The 21,370-nt window shown below is 34.0% G+C and overlaps 1 protein-coding gene across 1 annotated transcript; it reads right to left on the bottom strand.

The window, feature by feature from the left end:
- Window positions 1–1,061: 1,061 nt before the first annotated feature.
- On the bottom strand, window positions 1,062–1,701 carry LOC119672185 (enhancer of rudimentary homolog). The gene is made up of 2 exons (XM_038083177.1): window positions 1,610–1,701; window positions 1,062–1,552 (listed from the first exon to the last, which is right to left on the bottom strand). Exon 2 carries the CDS (start codon window positions 1,541–1,543, stop codon window positions 1,232–1,234), a length of 312 nt encoding a protein of 103 aa, XP_037939105.1. The 5' UTR covers window positions 1,544–1,552; window positions 1,610–1,701; the 3' UTR covers window positions 1,062–1,231.
- Window positions 1,702–21,370: the final 19,669 nt, after the last annotated feature.

Here is a 21,370-nt window from a genome sequence, read left to right as displayed (position 1 = left end):
TTAAAAATCCTTATTTCTTTATTTAAACGAAATGGTCACTATAAGCAAAAACATATGATTTACTAGATTTTTACTAAAGAGGTTTTCGAAAAGTAGTGAACTACAACAACAAAAATTCTTTTTGAATATTATTTTAATTGCATTTTTTGCTGACCATACAACTGTTTCGAGTATTGCTAAATACCCATAATCAATGGTCTTGGAAAAACCTCTTGTATTTAATTATTCGTAACTTTTAGAGATTGCAAGTACCAGAAATCGAACTCGTGCCCTGACAAATTTGAAGCTCAGAGTCAGCGCTCCTTAACGAACTGATCCAAAGCCGCAAATGTCGTTAACTTCACATTTGCAGTTAACCATTAGTCTTATCAGTGTAAAAAATATGTTAATGTTTAATGTATTTAAATGTTTCTTAAATACATAATATGTGCAGATTATCGTTAAAATGAAGTAAATGAAGTGAACATGAAATATTATTTTCACGATGGAGAATCTAAAATTTTAAAATAACTTGCAAAATTTCTTTTTCTTTGTAGTTACTGGACTCCATATTTTTATCACATCAAAATATTATAAGCTTCTGCAAAGTATAACGAAAATTTTAAATCAAAATACACGCAATATATTTAGTATATAATAGCCAACTAAATTATACTCTTTGATTGATTCTCTATGACAAAAACAAAAAAAAAAAGTGACATATACAACCACCTACGGTGTGAACATTTTTTAGTTTGAAATGTCTATTTGAAAATCTAACCAAATTCGACAATTGGTGTAAACAGTGTATTAATTTACATTACGGCATTGCCAAACAGGAATATTTTTAAATCACAAATTTCTGGTATTCATAACTTCTTTACTAAAATTTATTCGAAATTAAATACATTTATTCATTTTGATTGAATACCTTTTTTATTTTATTTACTAAAGTTAATTAATTACACAACCAAAAAATTTGATTGTTCTAGTACATACGCTTGATTGATACTCAGCTTGATTCATACCAAATGTGAAACCATGTGGAAAAGTAAAATAAAAAATCAATTTAGTTTCTGGTGTACATATAATTTATTAGCCAAAATCATAATTTTTAAATCAATTAATCCGTAGTTTAATAAGTAAAGTAATACTAAATTGTTACAAGATAAGCGGGTAATAGAATATACATTCCGATTTTTATATCCAAAGGCGTTATTAGGAGCGACACAATTACTTGTTGTTAGAAAGCTCAGTTAACGGAAACGGCTGCCTGACGTAAAAGCGCATATACTCTGTCCTTAATCCACTCCTTGTTGTGGTAAACGTAAGAGTTTGTGGACTCCTGAAAGACAAAACAACTCATGTCAATAAACTGATCAACAAACTCGAATAACTGGTTGATATCGTAAGTGATGGTTGGTGTATTTGGGCTACGGCGCTTCAAGTGCTCTTCATAAATTTCACACACATTTATCAAACAGTCATCCAAGGTTTCATAGACGCTATAAGTACGGGTCTCCGGAGGTAATTGTGGTTGAATTAGTAAAATTGTGTGAGACATGATGAAACACTGACCAAATGAAAAGTTTGTGTTAGAAAAAACAATGATTAGTTCAATTATTTCTACCTTTGTAAGAACTTTGATCCACCGAAAATGTCACCTAAATTTAGTTTTCTTTTAACTCTACGAACAAAATTTTGATATTCTTTGACTAAAAAATTATTTCAATGATAAATGTCAAATATTTTATTACATAGACTAAAATATTTTTGACGTTAAAATCAAAATAAGAGTTAGGTTTTATAAACAAAGTTAAATCTTAATTTTTTAGTTTCCTAACTTATTATTATTATGTTGAGGCTAGTTGTGTCAGTGCACTTGAGCACTTTTACTCTCTATTAACTGCGAGGTTTCTCCATAACCCCTCTCTATGTCTTAACTGGATTACTCTGACACACAAAATTATATTTTTTAATTTCATTAAATTATTATTTGTATGGAAATCACACATGGACATTCAGAATTGTGATAATGAACAAATTGGAAGCTTTCAAATTTGGCGCTACCGGAAACTGACCCTAATTATCGAATGCCTCAATCAAGTTAGAAAGGTAGATCTTATCATTTCTAGTACAAAATGAAAATGAAGGACAACACTGTTTTGAAAAAACGCAATTGTTATTATTTAATAAATTCTATAAAAACTAATATTAACATGTATATATGATTAATATACTCGCAAACATATATACGAATAATTGAATATGAAAATTAAGATGAATCAGCAAGGTTATAATCACATTTGCTTTTCAGTATGATAAATTGGTAACAGAAAACAAACAAACTTCATTCAATTATTTCAATTGTTCGGGAAAGTGGGGTAATCACACAAGATTGCAAACTTCAATTGTAGCCAAAAATTTCAACGACTTGGCTTGAACGAAGGAGAAATATTTCTCACAAAAAATTAATGCTGTGTGTCTTCAGTATTATCGGTCGCCATTGTTTCGACTCTGTTTGAGCGGTAATGGTGCCAGAACAAAGCATCCCTACGCTCCTTTCAATCAAATTCGTTGACATATGCATTGAATTGTGCTGAACAATGCCTATCGGTGCGTATGAGTATTCTTTTATTTCATCAGTCGGAGTGAAAATGCCGAAACTTTATCAGGCAAACTCTTTGTAAACTCGTACCGGTAAAACGCTGCATGAGAAATTAAAGCCAAAGCAAAAGAAAAATTATTTCCTTTCTGTTTTGTTTCCTTTCGTTAATAATTCTGTAAGTTAATTCATCTGTGAACGAACGTATTTCCGTTTGACTCACGAACATAGATTCAGAATATTTTTTGTGACGCAAACGTTGTTATCCAATTATAAAAAAAAACTAACAAAGTAAATCGTATCCTTTGAGTTTGCGTTTTCTTCGTAATTAAAATTATATTCTCCTATGAACAAAAATAGAAATCCTATTTTGCCTGATGTATTGATTTCGATTTTCACAACAATTACTGTCAAAATACACATTTTTTTAATTAATTTGCTTCTAATTCATGTTTCTTGAAAGAAATTTAGTGTAACGTCCGAAAAAATTAAAAAGAAAGTTAACGAAAAATATCTAATTTTTATTTTAATTACATCAAAACAATAATTATTTAACTTTATGAACTGATTCGAGTCCCGCTCCATGCGTGCGCTTAATGGTAGTTCTTTCATTTATGCAGTAAATGCAGCAATAAATTTAATAAATTTTTGGCGTTGGAAGTAAAATAAATTTCATCCTTTCGATATTGTATTTCAAATATGGTTTTCGTTGCTATATGGTTTTTTCAAAATGCTCAACGTGACAGCTTTGCTAAGTGGGTAAGTAGCCTTCCAGCTATATTTCCCTTGTCAAGACAAATACGGGTACACAGCCATGCATGAGAAATCTTTAAAATATTAGTTTCATAGTTGCAGCAGTTTTACATTTTTCATTCCCGTGATGGAATATTTTAGTGTAGAGAAGGAATACATCCATCGCATATGCAGAAGACGCTTAAGGCAAAGTTTATAAACTGCTTTCACACACGTACATATATATATAGTATGAGTATGAGTATTTGCACTTCTACTACCCAAAATTTGTGAGTTTAATAAAATCCTCATAGCAAAGCATTCACCCGTGTGCAGTATATAAAAACGGATGCTGTAATCATTGGCTACTAAGCTAAACAATTATCTTCTGAGGAGAAATACCTTTTGGAAACATTTAGAAATTAAAACATTGTTAAATTGTGTACGACATAAATTGATATTAATTTGTATTCTAACAAGATCTGATTAAGCAAAGCAATACTTTATAATTCTTTTTTCAAAGAAATCTTCTCTTTCAAAGGACAACTAAACCTTCTGCTCACAAATCCAAACGGATTGAATGGAATTGTTTGATATCTCAAAAAAATCAGCTTCTTGGGTTCTTCTTGAAGAAAAATTTTAAACTACAAAAATTTATTCTGAGTTCAATAAATGTTCGCGCTGACTTACTGCTGCTTCGGATATCGCCCAATATCTATTTTCATTAGTCTTTCAAAGAAGCCATTGGTTTATTTGGCTGCTTATAATTTACGGACAGTAAGTACGAAGACTTAAAACCTGTCAAATTTGAATCCTAAACTCACTAAGCCACCGCACTTGACCTGATTTATTCAAATTTTAAGTTTTGACAATTTTTGTTAATGTTATTGGTAAAAACAAATGTAACAACGCTAAAATGAACGCTGTAATTAATTTAGCTTGTTGTCATATATAGTATTAATTATACACTTTTGTGATATCCCCAAAAAATATACCATCTAATATATATGTGTATGTATTTCAAGTAATATATTAAATTAATAGGGGTACGCATCTAAGCATATAAATTTATCAAATGTATAATTTTATATGTTCACGAACACGGTTATCTGAACTCACTTAGTAAAATGTATGTGTAAATTTATCTATCTGCTGTATAATAACACTATTTGTATCAGCAATAATTATAACAGCACAAAATGCAATGCTCAGCAGCGCAATTTTTTAACCAACCTCGATGGAATTTTAAATATTTGTGAAAACTTTATTGAGCAGCTATATCGATATCAATAAATCTTTAAACTTTAAAGTATTCAGAAAAATATTTTTATAAATTATTTGATTGTGTTGGAATGCAACTCTGTATTGACAACATATAAATTTATACGATATAAATTTATTCGGTAAAATTTTCGTGTGCATTTATCAAGTTTGTGTAAACAATTTTTCATACAAAATTTCACACTTTATTTACCAAGAAAATAAATTTATACATTTATAAAGTTTATAACGCATTTATCAGTTTAGATCAGTACCCCTAATTTAATGATTTTTTTTATTTATAAATATATACACAATTTTACACGTTCAAATAGAAGTTTTGTTTTTAATAAAAAGTTTCGATGTTTTGTGCATATGAAGTACAGGAAACTCTATATGGAACAGTTAATGAAAATATTATGAAGAGTGAGGGTCAGTATCCTTGCACATTATCGGTCGGCTATATACACAATTTTTTCTTAAAGTACTATAAAGAAATAAACAAAACATTTTAGCATTCTCCGCACCACCCAGGAAATGTGCGTACTGGCGCGTTACCGTGTTTAAAGTATTTATTTATTAATATAAAATGTAAATATTATTTTAGGTTCAAATAATATATGCGAAACAATAATACAACGTAAAAAATGTTCTATTTTATTTACCTTTCGCTCTTATTTTGTAATTTACTTTTGTTTGACTAAAGTTGACCTCCAGATGTGATGCGAATGTAAAGTAGCCGATAGCCGGTAGTAGTGCCCCACACACAATTGCTAAAAAAATTTAATAGCATATAGCTTTAAAAACACTATATCATGTATACGACGTAGTGATGTTCGCTACTTTAATTATTTCCAAACACGGTTGTTACGGTAATGGTACTCTGGTACTCATTTTTAGAAAACGAGTCAATAATTTTAATTGCATAATAGCAATACATAATGTTAAGAAAATATACTTCTTGACGATCCGGGCATGATTCTTTAAGAAAAAAAAAAATTTAGATACTTTTAACTATCATTACAATTTTCGTCATATAATAATAAAACAAGCAGTTCTTTTCATTTAACTGTTAGTGTTCATAATTTAAAGAATAGTATATATAGAGCAGTAGCGAGGCGTCAGCTTTTTGGCAAGGTGTTCACAATTTGATCAAAACAGAATTCAAACTGTAACGTATTCCCCCTACTTCTGAGTTTTGTCTTTCTTAACAAACAAATAGCATACAAGACCAACAAAACAATTTATTTAAATGTTCGCAGCCTGTGATCCACTGGTTTTTATGGTAAATAGCTGTAGGAAAACGGCGACTTACCACAGATTTCGACATTTTTACATCAGGTACCAAATTCTTCATATCTGGAGTTAGTCTATTCATTTTATGAATTAAAACCTTTTTTTCAGAATATCGTTTAAAAAAAGATATTTGAATCAAATCTGTAATTATCTGTAATTACACATTAATTTTACTATGCGCGGTTCAGTTTTTTTACTGAACCATTTGCCTATATAAAACGACAACCGTGACTTTGATTGTATTTGCACGCTCTGTATGAACTTGAGGTTAAATTTAGTCGACTGAACCTCTAGTCAAATGTAAAACGTTTTTCGCTCAGTCATTTCTTTTCTCTTTTATATTTACTTTGCATAACATTGGAGGTTCACTTTTTTTATTGAACCGCTTGCATGCATTAAGTTAAGAGTTATAATTATTTTACGTACATATTTTGCGGGGCTTATTTTCTCTTTTATTTTTATATTTGTTTGTATGTTTTGTCTTGTGTATTTAATATTGAACATAGTCCCAATGTGAATGTTATTTCATTTGCATGCTTTGTAAGCAGCACGGTGCAGTTTTTATTCTGAACCTTAGTATATTTTAACAGGAATGTGTTTTCTCTTTTATTAATTATAAGTAATATTGGGTGTAACTAACATATGTATGTGTGATTTTGTTTGTATTGTACGTTTTGTGTTTATGTTAATCTGTTTAGAAAAGCTATTATAAAAAATATTAAATAGCAAAATAGCGAGATTATTTACCTAATAAAAAAAAAGATCTAAAAAGGAAGCTTTGTTAAGGTGTTCAGTGAACACTCTGAACCATTCCACGCCTCGCCTCTGATATAGAGATTATATATTTTCCACTCAATTAGAGAAGTTGTATTAAATTGATCTATAGCTAGTCTCTGAACAATGTAGGATCTCATTCCTTCAAGTAAAAAACCTTATTTACTCTTTTTAAAATGAATAACCAAAAACTTAAGTACAACATTTACATAATGGAAACATTTTATAATAAGTAATATTTAAGATGAAATAAGCCAGGTACAGCTGCATCTAACACTATGTTCAGATATACTGAAATTTCACAAATATCTTAATTTCATCTTCATTTCAGCGATTTTAAGATGTTTTTCCCACACAAAATTCAGTTTTGAGGTTAAAACGAAATTAAGGAAAATTGTCTTGATTTCGTTGAAACAAAGGCTGAAATTATGGTACGATACATTTCAAATGCAACTATGCGTAAGATAAATTTTAAGCAAAAGATAATAAAATAATGAAAAAGTAACATTTATTTTTAATAACAGCTGACTTTAATAAAACCGGAAAGTATTTTAAATATAGTGCAAATTTTTAAATTTGTATATAGAAAAAAAAACTGTATCTGTTATTAATTTAGAATAGAGTCCCGAAGTCCATTAAAGTTAATAAAACCACTGAATGCCATACTTTACATTATAATAATTAATTTTTAAAATTTCGCAGTACCAAAGGTGATTAGAGCACATAATTTTGAACATACGATTATTTTCCACTCTATTTTAAATTAATAGCAGTTCAAGTTCTTTCTCTGTATTCAAATTTAAAAATATTCACTACTTTCAAAATATTTCCCAGTTTTAATCAAATCAGCTGTCATTGACATTTATTTAGCCAAAATGTCACTTTTTCGTTATCTCAACTTCGTTATCTCAACTGATCAATAATGAATACAAAAACTGGACGAAACTTTTTAAATGAATGAAATAAATAAATTAGACTCTCTCTGGACCCTTACATAGATTTCGAGACTTATTACCATGAGTACAACATGCCCTGGCATGAGGTATTGTGCTGAAAAATTGTGTAGCAAATCGCAAGTGAAATTAACTTCAATTCGTTCTGACATCACCTAATGTAATTTGCTGCAGCATTAGGAAAAATGGAACATGTCGCTTTCAAACTTAATAATTTCATTAAACATATTAACATTAAATGCATCATAAAAATACTTGAAAGGAAGACTAAAAATTAAATTAGTGAACTGCGCTCATAGAACCTTTTCAATTTGTAGAACGCGTAACATTTGCGTCGCTTACGTACGTATTTGCGCGCTGCAGCTCTGCGAAGCATTAATGGAATTAAATTTAGTTAAAAAGCAAGAATAAAATGGGAATTATTACGCACGAAACCTTAATGAAGCTACGGAAAATCAAATTAAAAATTGTTTGAGTCTTGACTTGTTCAGTAATTGTGTGAACAGAATCTGCTCGAGACAACTGCAGTCGATTTCTGGAACAATTCAAACAAAACATGCTTTTGGACCCAACCATTCACGGATTGCCTGTGACATTAAAAAGTTGTTAGAGATCAAAAATAGTATTTCGGGCAGAATATTTTAAACGAATGCCTTGAGCCAAGAAGCTTTGCGATTTAATAAGTAAGAGTTTATCTGCTTTTTTTTAATTACATCAAAACTATTGAATTTAACTTGCATGTGGTATTTAACCTTCATAAAGGTATTCCTTTAAGGTCCTACGAGAGAGCATTTTGTTAATTGTTCGATTTAATTTAATTCAAAGGCAAGCAACTATTAGTTCTTGAAATCAAAAACCTGTGACGTTAGTATGAAGGATATCAAATGATTTATCGCTTAGCAAGTTTTTAACAAACAAATTTCCTTTGCAATTTGTCTCCATAGCAAAGGACTCAGATGGCGAAAAGGCTTTTAACCTAACGCAATTATGGTAAATACAAGTATACATCTGCATGAATAACTTATCTCCGGATTAAATAGGCATGCAAACAAACCAATATCTTCATGCAAATACTCGAGGCTGCGAACACATATTGAACATAAATACGACTGTCTACGCAAAATTATTTATATGTATATTTATTTGTATTTGTATTTGTATTATTCACCCCTCCCGGAAAAATGCTTCCACAACTAACTGGAAGCGACATGGCATGGCAGATAAAATGCGGATTTGCTAGAAATAAATTTTTGCAAATAAATTTTATTTTCATAGAGTTTTATCAGTTCTTATCTAAATCGATATTTTTAATGCATAATTTATATTTGTATGAGAATTTTAGGATTTATCTATGCCACGTGGCGAACGAATTGTTTTCAATTGTTTCATTTTTTTAATAATATAAATTAACTTTATTCTTCGCTTCAAAGCTATTATCTTCTGTTCGATCTTAAAAAATGATATTTTAAATTTTAATATTGGGATTTATAAATCTTGAATAATTCTTCAAAGAACAGCAAAAATGTGTGTATAAAAATTTTTGAACAAGAGTTTACTGAGATATTTTTTTAAAGGGATTCTTCATATGTAGCGCAAAATTTAAAAGAACTGATGTACCATATATACAGCTCTTTTAAATTTTGTGCTGTATATGAAGAATCCTTACAATAAAATATTTTCAGAACGTATTAATTACATTATTTAAAAAATTGTGTAGCTATATCTTGTTATTTAAGATAACACACACTCACCCTTTCCAACACTTTCTCACTTTTCGTCATTCCTGATTATTTGTACTGTTAGGTATCGGACTACGAAATTAGTACAGGCTACCAAATTCAAGCGTACTGTATAAAAGTTTCAAGCTACATGTCCACACAGTGACATCATATAGCCTTAGATGCGGGTGTTTCATCATTGAGTATTTAATACTGCAGTAAATATTGAAATCTCCCGAACTTGGCACCTCTGCCATTTTTTAGGCAGAGGTCCATACCTTACAGCTATGAGCCAAAGAGCGCCTACGCAGACGCACCCGAGGTACCAAAATACAGCCAAGCAGCTTTAAAATTTACAATAACTTTTTTATTCAAAATCATATTTGGTCTGGGAGTGCTTTTAACTTCTCAATACCCTAGCATAGAGGCACTATGTTACTCTTACATGGGTTCCGGGACATGAATGGCATAAGGGCAATAAAATAGTAGACTCCCTAGCAAAGAAGGGTACATGTACTCCTTTCATTATTTCCAAGCCCTTCTGTAGGGTAACAAATAACTTCATAAATAACTTATTATGTGAATGGGAGAGACAAAATCTACTTGAACACTGGAGAGCCCAAATAGACATGCGGCAGTAAGGAAGATTCATTGATCCTGGACACATCAAAGTTTACGCTGTCCTAACCTTAGCAGTAACGATATTAAAATCTACACTGAACTTCTTACAGGACATCGTAGACTCAATTACAACATGAAGAATTTAGGTGCGGTAAAGTGATTCCTGTTAACTCTGTCATGAGGAGAAGGAAGTATCAGAACGTATTCCATGCAACTGCCCAGTGGCGGCAAGACGTAGACTTGACTACCTTGGAAACGGGATCTCAGTCCCAAATCAAATAGGTAAAATTAAGTTCACAGTAATTACAGATTTATAAATAGTTCAAAATTGTTTTAGTTGGGCCTTTAGTTAGTTACGCGCACAATAAATCTTTTAGGTCGTGGCGCATTTATAGTCTATTATTTAATAATAATTACAATAATAGGAAATAATAAAGCTACAATAAAGCGCTTTTTAAAAAGTTTGAATCATAAATACTATTCATGTCACTTGAAAGCAATTAAATAAAATAAAATTTTGCATTAAATTAGTAAGTCATATTTTGCAGTATTATTTCTTAAGCATCATTTAAACTACAGAACAGACAGAAATATTAGTTTATAGACAATCTGACGATTCATTAATTTATATTTTAATTATTATTTCATTACACATATACTCATACATAGCTAAATAAATAATACTAAAAAATAAGAAAATTAAATATAAAAAGTTTGAATTGACTTATTCAAAATTGGGGCCAGTGTAAATGTAGTATAAAAAGTAAGAGAAAAACAATAGCCACTCTTCTTCTAAGACGTCCAGAGATGACAGCATCACCAAGTAAGAACACCAGATCTGATGTTTTGAATAAGAATTAAACGAATGATGTAATTAACTACTCTTTATTCAGTGAGTTCAAATTAATCAAAAGAGATTAGTTTACACAAGAATTATTTTTATGTAAATACGGAATTCACTTCGAATCAAATGTTGGTGTTTAAATTTTTACATTATAATTTATTGCCTCACTCGAATATCTGGATGTGTGTACGAGATTTATATTAAAATGCTTGTTCGGAAGTTTCAAAGTTCCTCGTTAGGTTGATGTGGCCTGGCTAATCCCCCAAATCATTAAATTAACAGGAACAAAAACAATTTATATTTGCGTTATATTACTAAACCACGTGAAATAGGAAATGTCTCATTAGTTTCTTTAAAACAAAAGAAGAGCTAAACGTGTGCGAGTGAGTCGGGTAGTCTACTAAATAAACCTACGAAATAAATCAATCGCATTAAATATATTTTTAGATCCGATATAAATACTAGAATATCACAAAGAGAACAGTGTCAATGCTAAGTTCCAGCCATGTAAAAACTTACGATGTGGGTGAATATGTACAACACAATTGTTGTTTTTAGTTAAGCGTTCGGAAAATCGCAGCAATATTTTTACATATTTCTTGGTTAGACCGTCGAAAACAGAATTTAAAATTTAAATTTTCCCTAATATTAATCCTTTTCATGAGAAACTTGAAAACTTGAAAACTAAAACAAGAAACTGCTAACGAAAACTGCGTTCCGAACTCGCATAAGAAAGTCTTTCAATTGAACTGCAAACACTTGAAACTCCCATTCGCACTGGTACCACCACATCACACTTTATCACCAAACTACATTCTTGTAGAAATCGTACAGACACACCAAACTGATGTTCCTTTTATAGGGCTAGACCAGATTATATTAAAAATATTAATTAGGAATAGATAATGTAGTAATAAGCATAAATATGTGTATATACAAGGTGAGATGAAAAAACTGCAACCAACTTCAGACTGCTGTCATTTCTAAACCGCTCGTCCCACAGCTGTCAGATTTATTCTAGTGACAGCTCATTATATTGTTTACAAGCGCACAAAAGCATTTTGGTGGGAATTTTTCAAAAAAAAAGTTATTTGTGATGGAATTCAAGCGTGATAGTGTGATTGCTTTGCATTTGGCTGGAAAACCACAAGTGGCTATCGTTAGAGCCCTCCAGCATTTAGAAGTGAATAAATGTTTTGTGTCTCGTACCATCGCTCGTTACCATGATACTGGTAGCGTAGCCCGACGTCAAGGAAGTGGACGAAAAAAAACAGCAACATCGGCAGAAATGGTTCGAAAAGTGAAAAAGCGAATTGAACGAAATCCGCGTCGCAGTGGACGAAAAATGGCTCGTGAGCTGAACATATCGCAATATGCCATTCGGCAAATATTGAAAAATGAGCTTGGACTAAAGCCATTCAAGTTCCAAAAAGTGCAAGATCTTACTGATGCGCAAAAAAAAGTTAGACTCGAAAAAGCTAAAGAGTTGTTTCGCTTGGCCGAAAGTGGTGAACTGCCGAATTTGGTTTTCTCCGATGAGAAACCATTCGTTATCCAGCAGTTTGTAAACAAACAAAATGATCGTGTTTACTTGCCAGAGAGGTCAGCTGAAAATTTGCAACTTCGGTTGGCCATCACAACTCAAAAGCCGGCCATGGTGATGGTGTGGGCCGCCATAACAGCCGATGGTCGCTCGCCGCTCGTATTCATCGACCGTGGTGTCAAATTAAATGCGCAAATCTATCGCGAAAATATTTTGGAGGGAGTTCTGAAGCCCTGGGCACGCAAACATTTCGGCCGCAGACCTTGGACATTCCAACAGGACTCAGCACCATCGCACTCAGCACGCGCCATCCAAGAATGGTTAAGAAATGAGGTTCCTCGCTTCATTTCCACCGCACAATGGCCACCAAAATCTCCGGATGCCAATCCGTTGGACTATTGTGCCTGGGGTATTTTGGAAAGCAAGGTTGGAACTAAAAAATACCAAAGTGTCGATCATCTCAAGCAAGCGCTTCGCCGAGAATGGGACAAAATACCGCAGAGCCACTTTCGGGCCAAAGGTGGCCAATTCGAACAAATCTAAACCGATTCTCAAATTTGATGTTATTTCCGACATTTTTTGCTTTCATTCAATAAAATTTAAAAAAAATGAAAAAATTATGGCGTTTTACTTTGTTGCAGTTTTTTCATCTCACCTTGTATATATGGTGGGACATTGTGACAGCGCATTGTCCAACAAGTGGCCCCACTGAAGTGAAGGATTAGTCGAAGTAAACCACGAAACGACTTGAGTCCTTTTTCGTCCTTCGATTCTCGGATGTTGTTATTGAGTTAAAGCTGGAGTGACTTCCATTCGCATAACTACATCTTTTGTTAATGCAAGCAGCTCATTTAGCTTGAGGTTTCCTGCCAAGTCATCACCAACCCAATGGTGTCCCAAGACAGTCTTTCTCCTACTTCCCAGTGCTGGACATTGGTACAATTTATGCACCGCTGTTTCCTTTTCTTCTAGACATAAACTGCAAGTGCCTTCCTCAGCAAGAGTTATCTTTTTGAGGTGATACTTGAAGTTGCCATGTCCGGTACTTAGTGAGGTCAGCCAGCTTAGAGTGCTCCGCGAATAGCTAAGCACTCTTATCGTTTCTCTGGCCCACGGTTTTGGTAACATGAGTTTGGTCTGTCTACAAGTGCTCAACTCTCTCCATCTATTAAGATGAAGTGAGGTTATCCACTTATAGACATAGGCTGCCGTCATGCTGTACCCCAATGGTATTCTGGGCTCCGGGCCTCAGAAATTATGGCTTGATCGTTGCTTTGCAAGTTCATCTGCCCTCTCGTTTTGCTCAATACAGATGTGTCCTTTAACCCACATGATCGTCACCTCATTTCAATGAGCACATTCCATGAGCTTCGTTACATATTCTTGTACTAAGCTGTTAGCTATGTATGTCTTTTGCATGCTTTTGATAACGGCTTGGTTGTCCAGCGCTATCAGAATCTTTTTCTGATACACCTGACAATCCAATAGGTGATCCAGAGCATGTGAGACCGCCATAAGTTCCGCTTGATAGATGGAAACATATATTCCTAGATGTAGAGAGCACGTTTAGCTCTTTCGAGTAAACCCCAGCACCAGCTCTGCCATCCATTAAGGAGCCATCGGTAAATATGCATATGTCATTTCTTTCACATTCATTATGTAGAAGGCCGTCTACTATCAGTGTACTATAGTACGCTTCTGTCCCATAAATTCTCCTTATAGTCTCCAATGGCATCTGCGTTTCCTTGACCGCTGGACGAGATCAAAAATCTTACGATGGCCCACTAATTTTCCAAAGTTGTTCCACGTGGAACTCTGGTTCATGCGAATTGCCGCTAGTGCCGCCGTTTTCATTATATGTAAATCCAACGGAAGCAAACCTAGCATCGCCTCTAATGCCAATGTTGGTGTAGTTCACATAGCGCCTGTTATTCCAACACAGGCTAGTCGCTGGACTCTATCTAACTTCGTCTTTATTGTCTTTTGGGTGACTTTACACTACCAAACAACTGACGCATATGTTATAATAGGTCTGACCATCATCATATAGATTCAGTGCATCGATTTTGGGGATATCCCCCATCGTCTTCCGCACGCTCTCTTACATTGAAATAGAGCTCTCTTCGCTTTCCTGATCTTTTCATCCTCATGTTCATTCCAAGTCAGTTTATTATCTAGGACAACATCTAGATACTTCACCGACTTTGATATGTGAATGTTATTATCGAAAAGTTGTAAGGGCTCCGTTGACGGACTTCTCTTCCTTGTGAAGAGGATAGTGTCTGATTTCGTGGCATTGATGGCCAGGTCTTGTTCCCTACACCATTTTTCGACGCATTTGAGAGCACCTCCCATTACGTTTCTAATGGTGTCTGGGAACTTGCCGTTCACCATCAGTGCTATATCGTCCGCAAACCCAATTGTTTGTATGCCTTTGAAGTCAAGCTGTTAAAGCAGAGAGTCTATGGTCACGTTTCACAGAAATGGTGAAAGCACCCCTATAAATATGTGTAAGGATCCATCATTCCCATCACTTTCTGCCGCACCTAAATTCTTTATGTTGTAATTGAGACTACAATGTCCTATAAGAAGTTCAGTGTAAGTTGGAATATCGTTTCTGCTTTTATCTTTTTTTTCTTCCATTCTCCCTTTCTCTCCCTATATATCTCTCTCTGTTTCTCTCTCCGTCTCTTTCCCTCTCTCTCCATCCTCTCCCTGTCTCTCTGTTCCTGCCTCTTCCTCTTTGCCTCGCCTTCTTTCTCTCTTCCACATAGAGGTGTTGAGTAGTTTTTCTTCCGGTTTTAATCAGAATGACAGTAAGTGCTGTTTTAAGAAAGTTGTTCGATGCATTGCTCTCAACTTCATTTATGTGTATATTTAATAATTATGCTTAAGAGTTTTTTTTTAATTATTCGTAGATCATCAAGTTATTAAATTTTTAATTAACCTTATAAATAAAAAATTTGTATTGAACCAACCTGTAATGCTTCAATAATTTTCATATTTCCAGTTAACACCTAATGACTGCAATATAATATAGTAGAAGGAAAAAGGAAACAGTTTGCTGAGAATGTGGTAACATTTTAACAAAATTTACCAAACAATGGAAGCCTCAACCAACAATAGCTGGGATCCAATATTCAAACTTTGCAGTTTAAGGTCTGTACTGATAGAAACCTGTGTTAAGAAAATGAAAAATATCTTTTTCGTTAATGGATGAAGACACAGTAGCTTCATCATCGATTCGTTTAGTATGTCAGTAATTTATCATAAGTTGCAAAGCCATAGCACGCGCTGAAAGGAATCATATCTAAAATTCACAAAACATTGACCTACCACAATTGAAATAGTTTTCTTCGCTCGAAATATTTCAAAACACAACAGCGAATATATATCGAAATGATATTTAAGTTAAATTGATATTTTTTTTTTGAATTATTTCTGCAGAATAGTGACAAAATTATAATAATAATTTTAATATAAAATTTGTGGCTTAAGAAATTCCTATAAATCCTTTTCATAGGTCGCCTTTACTCACTAAACGGCCCCTTGTATATCCAGAATAAAGTATTTAGTAAATGAGCTGCTGAAATACTTATTTAGGATTCTTAGGGAAACATACTAATAAAATATATCTGTGGAGTAAGCATCTTTTAAATGCTACTGAAATTATTGGAATAGCTAGGTAAGGTTGAGAAGGCGCGTGCTAACAGTTTTCATCACTTCCACTCGAAGGCATTTATTGCCCATCGTGATGCCCTCAGAGATTATGTCGAAAGAGGCGAGTTACTAACCTTTGTTATCTTCATGTACTATTCTTGTTAAACCATTTAATTTTCCATATGAAGTTGATAAATTTGCTTCCATTATCTGTTCCAGGCCAGTGGAAAAGCGATTCCCAAGACAGTGAAGTCTGCAGTCCTGCACAGAAACACAGGAAGTGGTTGATGGACTTTGCCTCCTTCTCATCTTAACAACTACTGCATAATTCACGTGTTAGAAATCGCAACCGTTGGAGCATAGACGCAATGACACAGAGCCCCGTTAGTACTCCAGAAAATACACGAACTGCAGGTTTGCTGAAGCCCAAAAGGTTTTTCGTTTTATTTTTGTTTAATCTACGCCATAAGGTTCCAGCGACCTTATAGTCTTCGCGGTTAACCCATTAATTGTTAGTCACCGCATTGATGAATTTCTGTATGATCCTAAACAGTTTGCATATCAGTGTTTGTACTGAGATTCAGAACTCTTCTGGGCCTCTCATCAACTAGTTGATTCAAAATAATGCTATGTCCAGGAACCCAGCAAAGAAAAACTTTGTGACGTTTGATCCTCATCAGTGTGGCATAACATCTCAATACAATCTTGGATATACCCGTTTTGGATTCAATAGCTTTCAGTGTGATCTGACTATTTACAAAAATCATGATATTCGAAAGATGAAATGTACACAGTTGTATAAGATTGGTTGTATAGGTAGAATAAATCTCGGCCTAAAAAACCCTGCAGGTATCAGAGTTTCGGAAGAACTGCCTTATTTACATATCTTTCGAGAAGATACTCCAGAGTTACCTGTAACAAATCCCAACTCCCAAATATCTCTGGTTGGATAGAGAGTAGGAATTGTGGTGTTAAAGTCTAGCATTAGTGTCATGAAGTCTGTAGCAGAGTCTAGATCCATCCTGACTGAATCACGACCCCTCCTCTTGATGTCCTCCTTTGTGCGGTGTTCATAATTAGCTAGTTTCCATATCTTAGACTCTCAGACCCTGAAAGCACTTTTGGCAGCACAGCCTGGAATAAACACCCATGTGGTATGAGATGTAATATTATATCTCAGCCTTCTTGAGAAGATACCCAAGTATGCCAATCTCTGCACTTTTCCAATGCGGTCCTTAACGGACTTTGTTTTGACTTTAACTGGCACTTGTTCTCCTGATGAGGAAGCTGTAGCGTGATCCTTTCTAACTTTGCTACAGTCTTTTCGTGTATCCTGACTGGGTCCTTCTCCTTCTTTGTGAAGAAGGAAGAGTCTCTCGCCCTCATCTTCCTATGTGAGGAGGATCATTTTCCTATGTAAAGAGGATCAAGTAATAGTTTCTCGATCTCCGGACTGACGGTTGCGGTATCGATGAGCAAGTTCTGATCGAATTCAATCTCCATCGACCTTCCCCCACCTCCCGCCTCTAATGTTCTTTGCCTATCCAAAGTTGGCTTAGAGAATGCGACCTCTTCACTATTAGAATTTGAAATTAAAATAAATTTGAATTTTAATTTATATTTAAATTTGAATTTAAAGAATTTGAAGAATGGTCACCGGATATTGGTGCCCCTCTCACTCGACATCTGCCGCCGGTTCTGGGAATTCGACTCTCTGCACCGTAACCATAAAATTTTTAGATGACATTACCCATGCAAAAACACCTGTGGGGTTACTTTATAGCTCTGCCACCCTACGCACAAAAATACTCGGACTCGACCGGCCCTAACATGGAGAAAAAGAAGTCATTGTGTGCCAGAGCTACTTTGGGGCAGCACCTACGCATAGGTAGATTTCATCTATAACCTACCTACACACAGGTAGGTTTTAGTTGGTTGCTCATCAGCCGGATTGTCTAACATGGGAATCCCTACCAGAAGGTAGCATATCATTATATGGCTATCCCCGTTAATGAAGCCCGACGAATCACTGCAGCACTAGACTCCCACACCACGACAAGATACCTACCAAGTGAGGGATTCCAATCCCTAACTTTTAAAAGGATTTTATGAGTTTTCGACCCAATACATATAAGATTCGGTAGTCTAAATTTTTTGATATTGTAAATAAATTTGTGCCAATTAATGAGTTCAAAATTATAGATATCCCACAAATTCTAATATTCTTAAAGCATAATTATGACTAATTAATGGAATTGTTTGACAAATTGTTAGCAATTCACATCAATGAATATGATTAATTAGTGCGTTCTAATAAATAAATTATTCTCAAAATTTGAAACTATGTGCCTCCAACATACATTTAGACAGAAAAGTATTTTTCATTTTCATTACAAAATTTTTAAGAATTCTATTTCTCATGATGTAATGTACACTCAGTAGAGTAACTGTCAGTCACACGTTATTAATTTCTGTTCATTTATCTGGTATGTTAAATAAGCATATTTAAATAATTTTTTAGGCAGTGAAAAATTCAGTCGCTCAACGAAAACACTCCGGTAAAAATAACATAAAATCACTAAAACAAAGTCTGCAACATTTGATATAGTTATAGCTTAACCCACAGTTTTTTAATTCTAGCAAAGTTTTAAGCTAATACTAAAATAAAGCCTTAACTTTACAATTATAGTTGGGAGGTAGTTAAGTAATGTTGACTTGTCGACTTTATAAATCCGTAATGCTATGAAAACGGACTACTTAAGTCAGTTACGACTGAATGCTTTACTTAGGATGCATATGAATTAAAAAATCTTAAATATAATACACTACAATAACAAGGACGGAGTTCTGCTGCTCGAAACTAGAAGCTTCGGGGAATTTCAGTCAAAGTTTCTGTGAGAACGAAAAGTAAACAGAGTAGAGGTTACAGAAATTATACAACACCCGATTAATTGCGCTGCCGGTATTCATCGCTGCTGACTATATTTAGATAATGTTCATATGTACTTGTTTAAAATACCGACTAAAGTTCGACAGTTTCATTTACCAAAAGATAAAACAGATTTAGTATATTTTCAGCGAATGTATATGATCTATATGATCGTTGCGATTTTACAGAAACTATTCCACCTGCCTTTTGCCTTCTTTCAAATGTGTTCTTCTAGGTGTCTGCATATATCACAGAGAGGTGTAATTAATTTGCTTATATGGTTCTCTGCAAAACTGGAGTAAATTTTTACAATATCGTAAATTATTTTATTTTCCTCCATACACTTATGACAAAGAACCCAATGTTCACATCTCACAGTTATGTTCTAATCAGATTATTGATTCCTTGCACTGCTAAACATTTTTGGATGATGTTCAGCATAAACATCTCAAGTGTTCCTACTTCACTTTCGATGCATTTAAAACAAGATGGGAATAAAATTAAAGCTTTACGTATTAAAGGCTTTCCTGAGTTCGTCCAGACGCTAAAAAGAAGCAAAAATTTAAGTAATGTAAGTTAGATTCTATAATAACGCTGGTATGTATTTCTGAATTTCTTTAAAACTTTAAAATTCTTTTTGAAGTCAAAATCTGAGACAACCCTAATGTATTCATGGTGTGAGAATATATCGAAAGAAGCAAAAGGAGTTATATCGAGAATGTTACAGGAGATTGATTATGTATAGGTCTCTTTTTCAGCCTTTATAACAAATTTTAATTTACTTTGAAATATAAAGTATAGTAAATGTTTTTAATCAGTTATTTTACTGATTTTCTTTGTTTAAATTCTTTTTAAAATTACCTTTTCTCAATTAAAAATTGATAATACAAAAACTCACTCAGTTTAATTCGCGTTTTATTATTCATAATCTCCAAGCAACTCACCTCTTTTTAGCGCATGCATAAAGCCTACAACACAATTAAAATAATGCAACATATAAAGGCCATAAAACAATGTACCTTTTCGTATCTTAATTCTAAACATATCGCCGCCTTTGATGGCTCCAGCAGACATCAACATTCAGATGGAATAGGTGCCAACTTATGGATTACTCGGCGAACCTCTCCATTCTTTGTTTTTACAAATTTTCTTCTGCAATTAACACCATATCACCTTCGTTAAGGTTATTCTGCTTCTTAGTCCATTTGACTTTCTGTTGAAGCTCATGAAGATACTCCGCCGACCACCTTCTCAAAAAATGCTGTTGTATGGCCGAAATTCGTAGCCATCTATCTGTATGAAACCAATCTTCGCTGTCCACAGTAGGTTCCACAGTTCCAACCAACAGACCACCTGTTAAGAAATGTGCCGGTGTAAGAACACTTTCATCATTTGGGTCGTTAGACAAGGTTGTAACGGCTTTGAATTTAAAACTGCCTCCACTTCCGCAACCACTGTTGCCAACTCTTCAAATGTAAGATGCGATTGACCCAATATTCTAGCCAAATGATATTTTGCTGATTTTAAAGCCGCTTCCCATAGTAGGGGGATCTGGGTGGTATATGATGAAATTCAATACTATTGGCAGTACAATATTTAGAATTCTTGCCCTGCAGTTGTTGATCAAAAAACTTGCATTTCATTTCTTCGAGCTCTTTACGAGTACTCACAAAATTGATGGCATTGTCGCAAAATAATTTTAAGCATAAGCCGCGTCGAGCTACAAATCTTTTTAATGAAGCCAGGAAAGCCTTTGCAGTCAAATCAGAGACCACCTCCATATGCACAGATTTTGTGGCAAAACAAATGAAAACAGCAATATAGCTTTTTGTTTTTCTGTACCCACGAAGTAGATACGTTCTTGTAATAGCGCCGCAAAAGTCCACTCCAGTCATAGTGAATGGCTTCGCTACGGTGACTCTAGAAGAGGGTAAATCATCCATAATCTGATTACTCAATTTTGGATGACATCTAAAGCATTGTAGATAACTACCAGTAATTTATATTTAGACTTTATTATTATTACGTAGTTCGTCTGAAGCTACGACAATAACGATTTGAAAGTGCGTGAGTTGGCTCATGCTGTAGGTATCTCAACTGAACGGGTACAGCATTGCTTACACTCGACCATAAGCGCAATCGTGTGACCACGATTGTTTAGCGATGTTCAGCCGTAATCCGAACGAATTTTTGCGCTATTTTGTTACTATGGACGAAACATGGATCAATCCCAACACGCCAGAGACCAAGAAACAATCGAAACAGTGGGTTGATAGGGGTGAACGTAGGCCAAAGAAAGCCAAAAAGAGTCTGTTAGCTAACAAGGTCATGGCCACAGTTTTTTGGGATGCAAGCGGTGTCATTTATATCTATTACCTCGAGAAAGGTGAAACGATCACCGGCGAATATTATTCAAAGCTTTTGAATAGACGTTGATTTGAAGCAAAAACGGCCGC

This window comes from Teleopsis dalmanni, chromosome 1 (assembly GCF_002237135.1).
Source record: "Teleopsis dalmanni isolate 2A chromosome 1, ASM223713v2, whole genome shotgun sequence".
Classification (NCBI taxonomy): domain Eukaryota; kingdom Metazoa; phylum Arthropoda; class Insecta; order Diptera; family Diopsidae; genus Teleopsis; species Teleopsis dalmanni.
The sequence above is the reverse complement of the archived record's forward strand: the minus strand, read 5'-3'. Positions and strand labels throughout refer to the sequence as shown.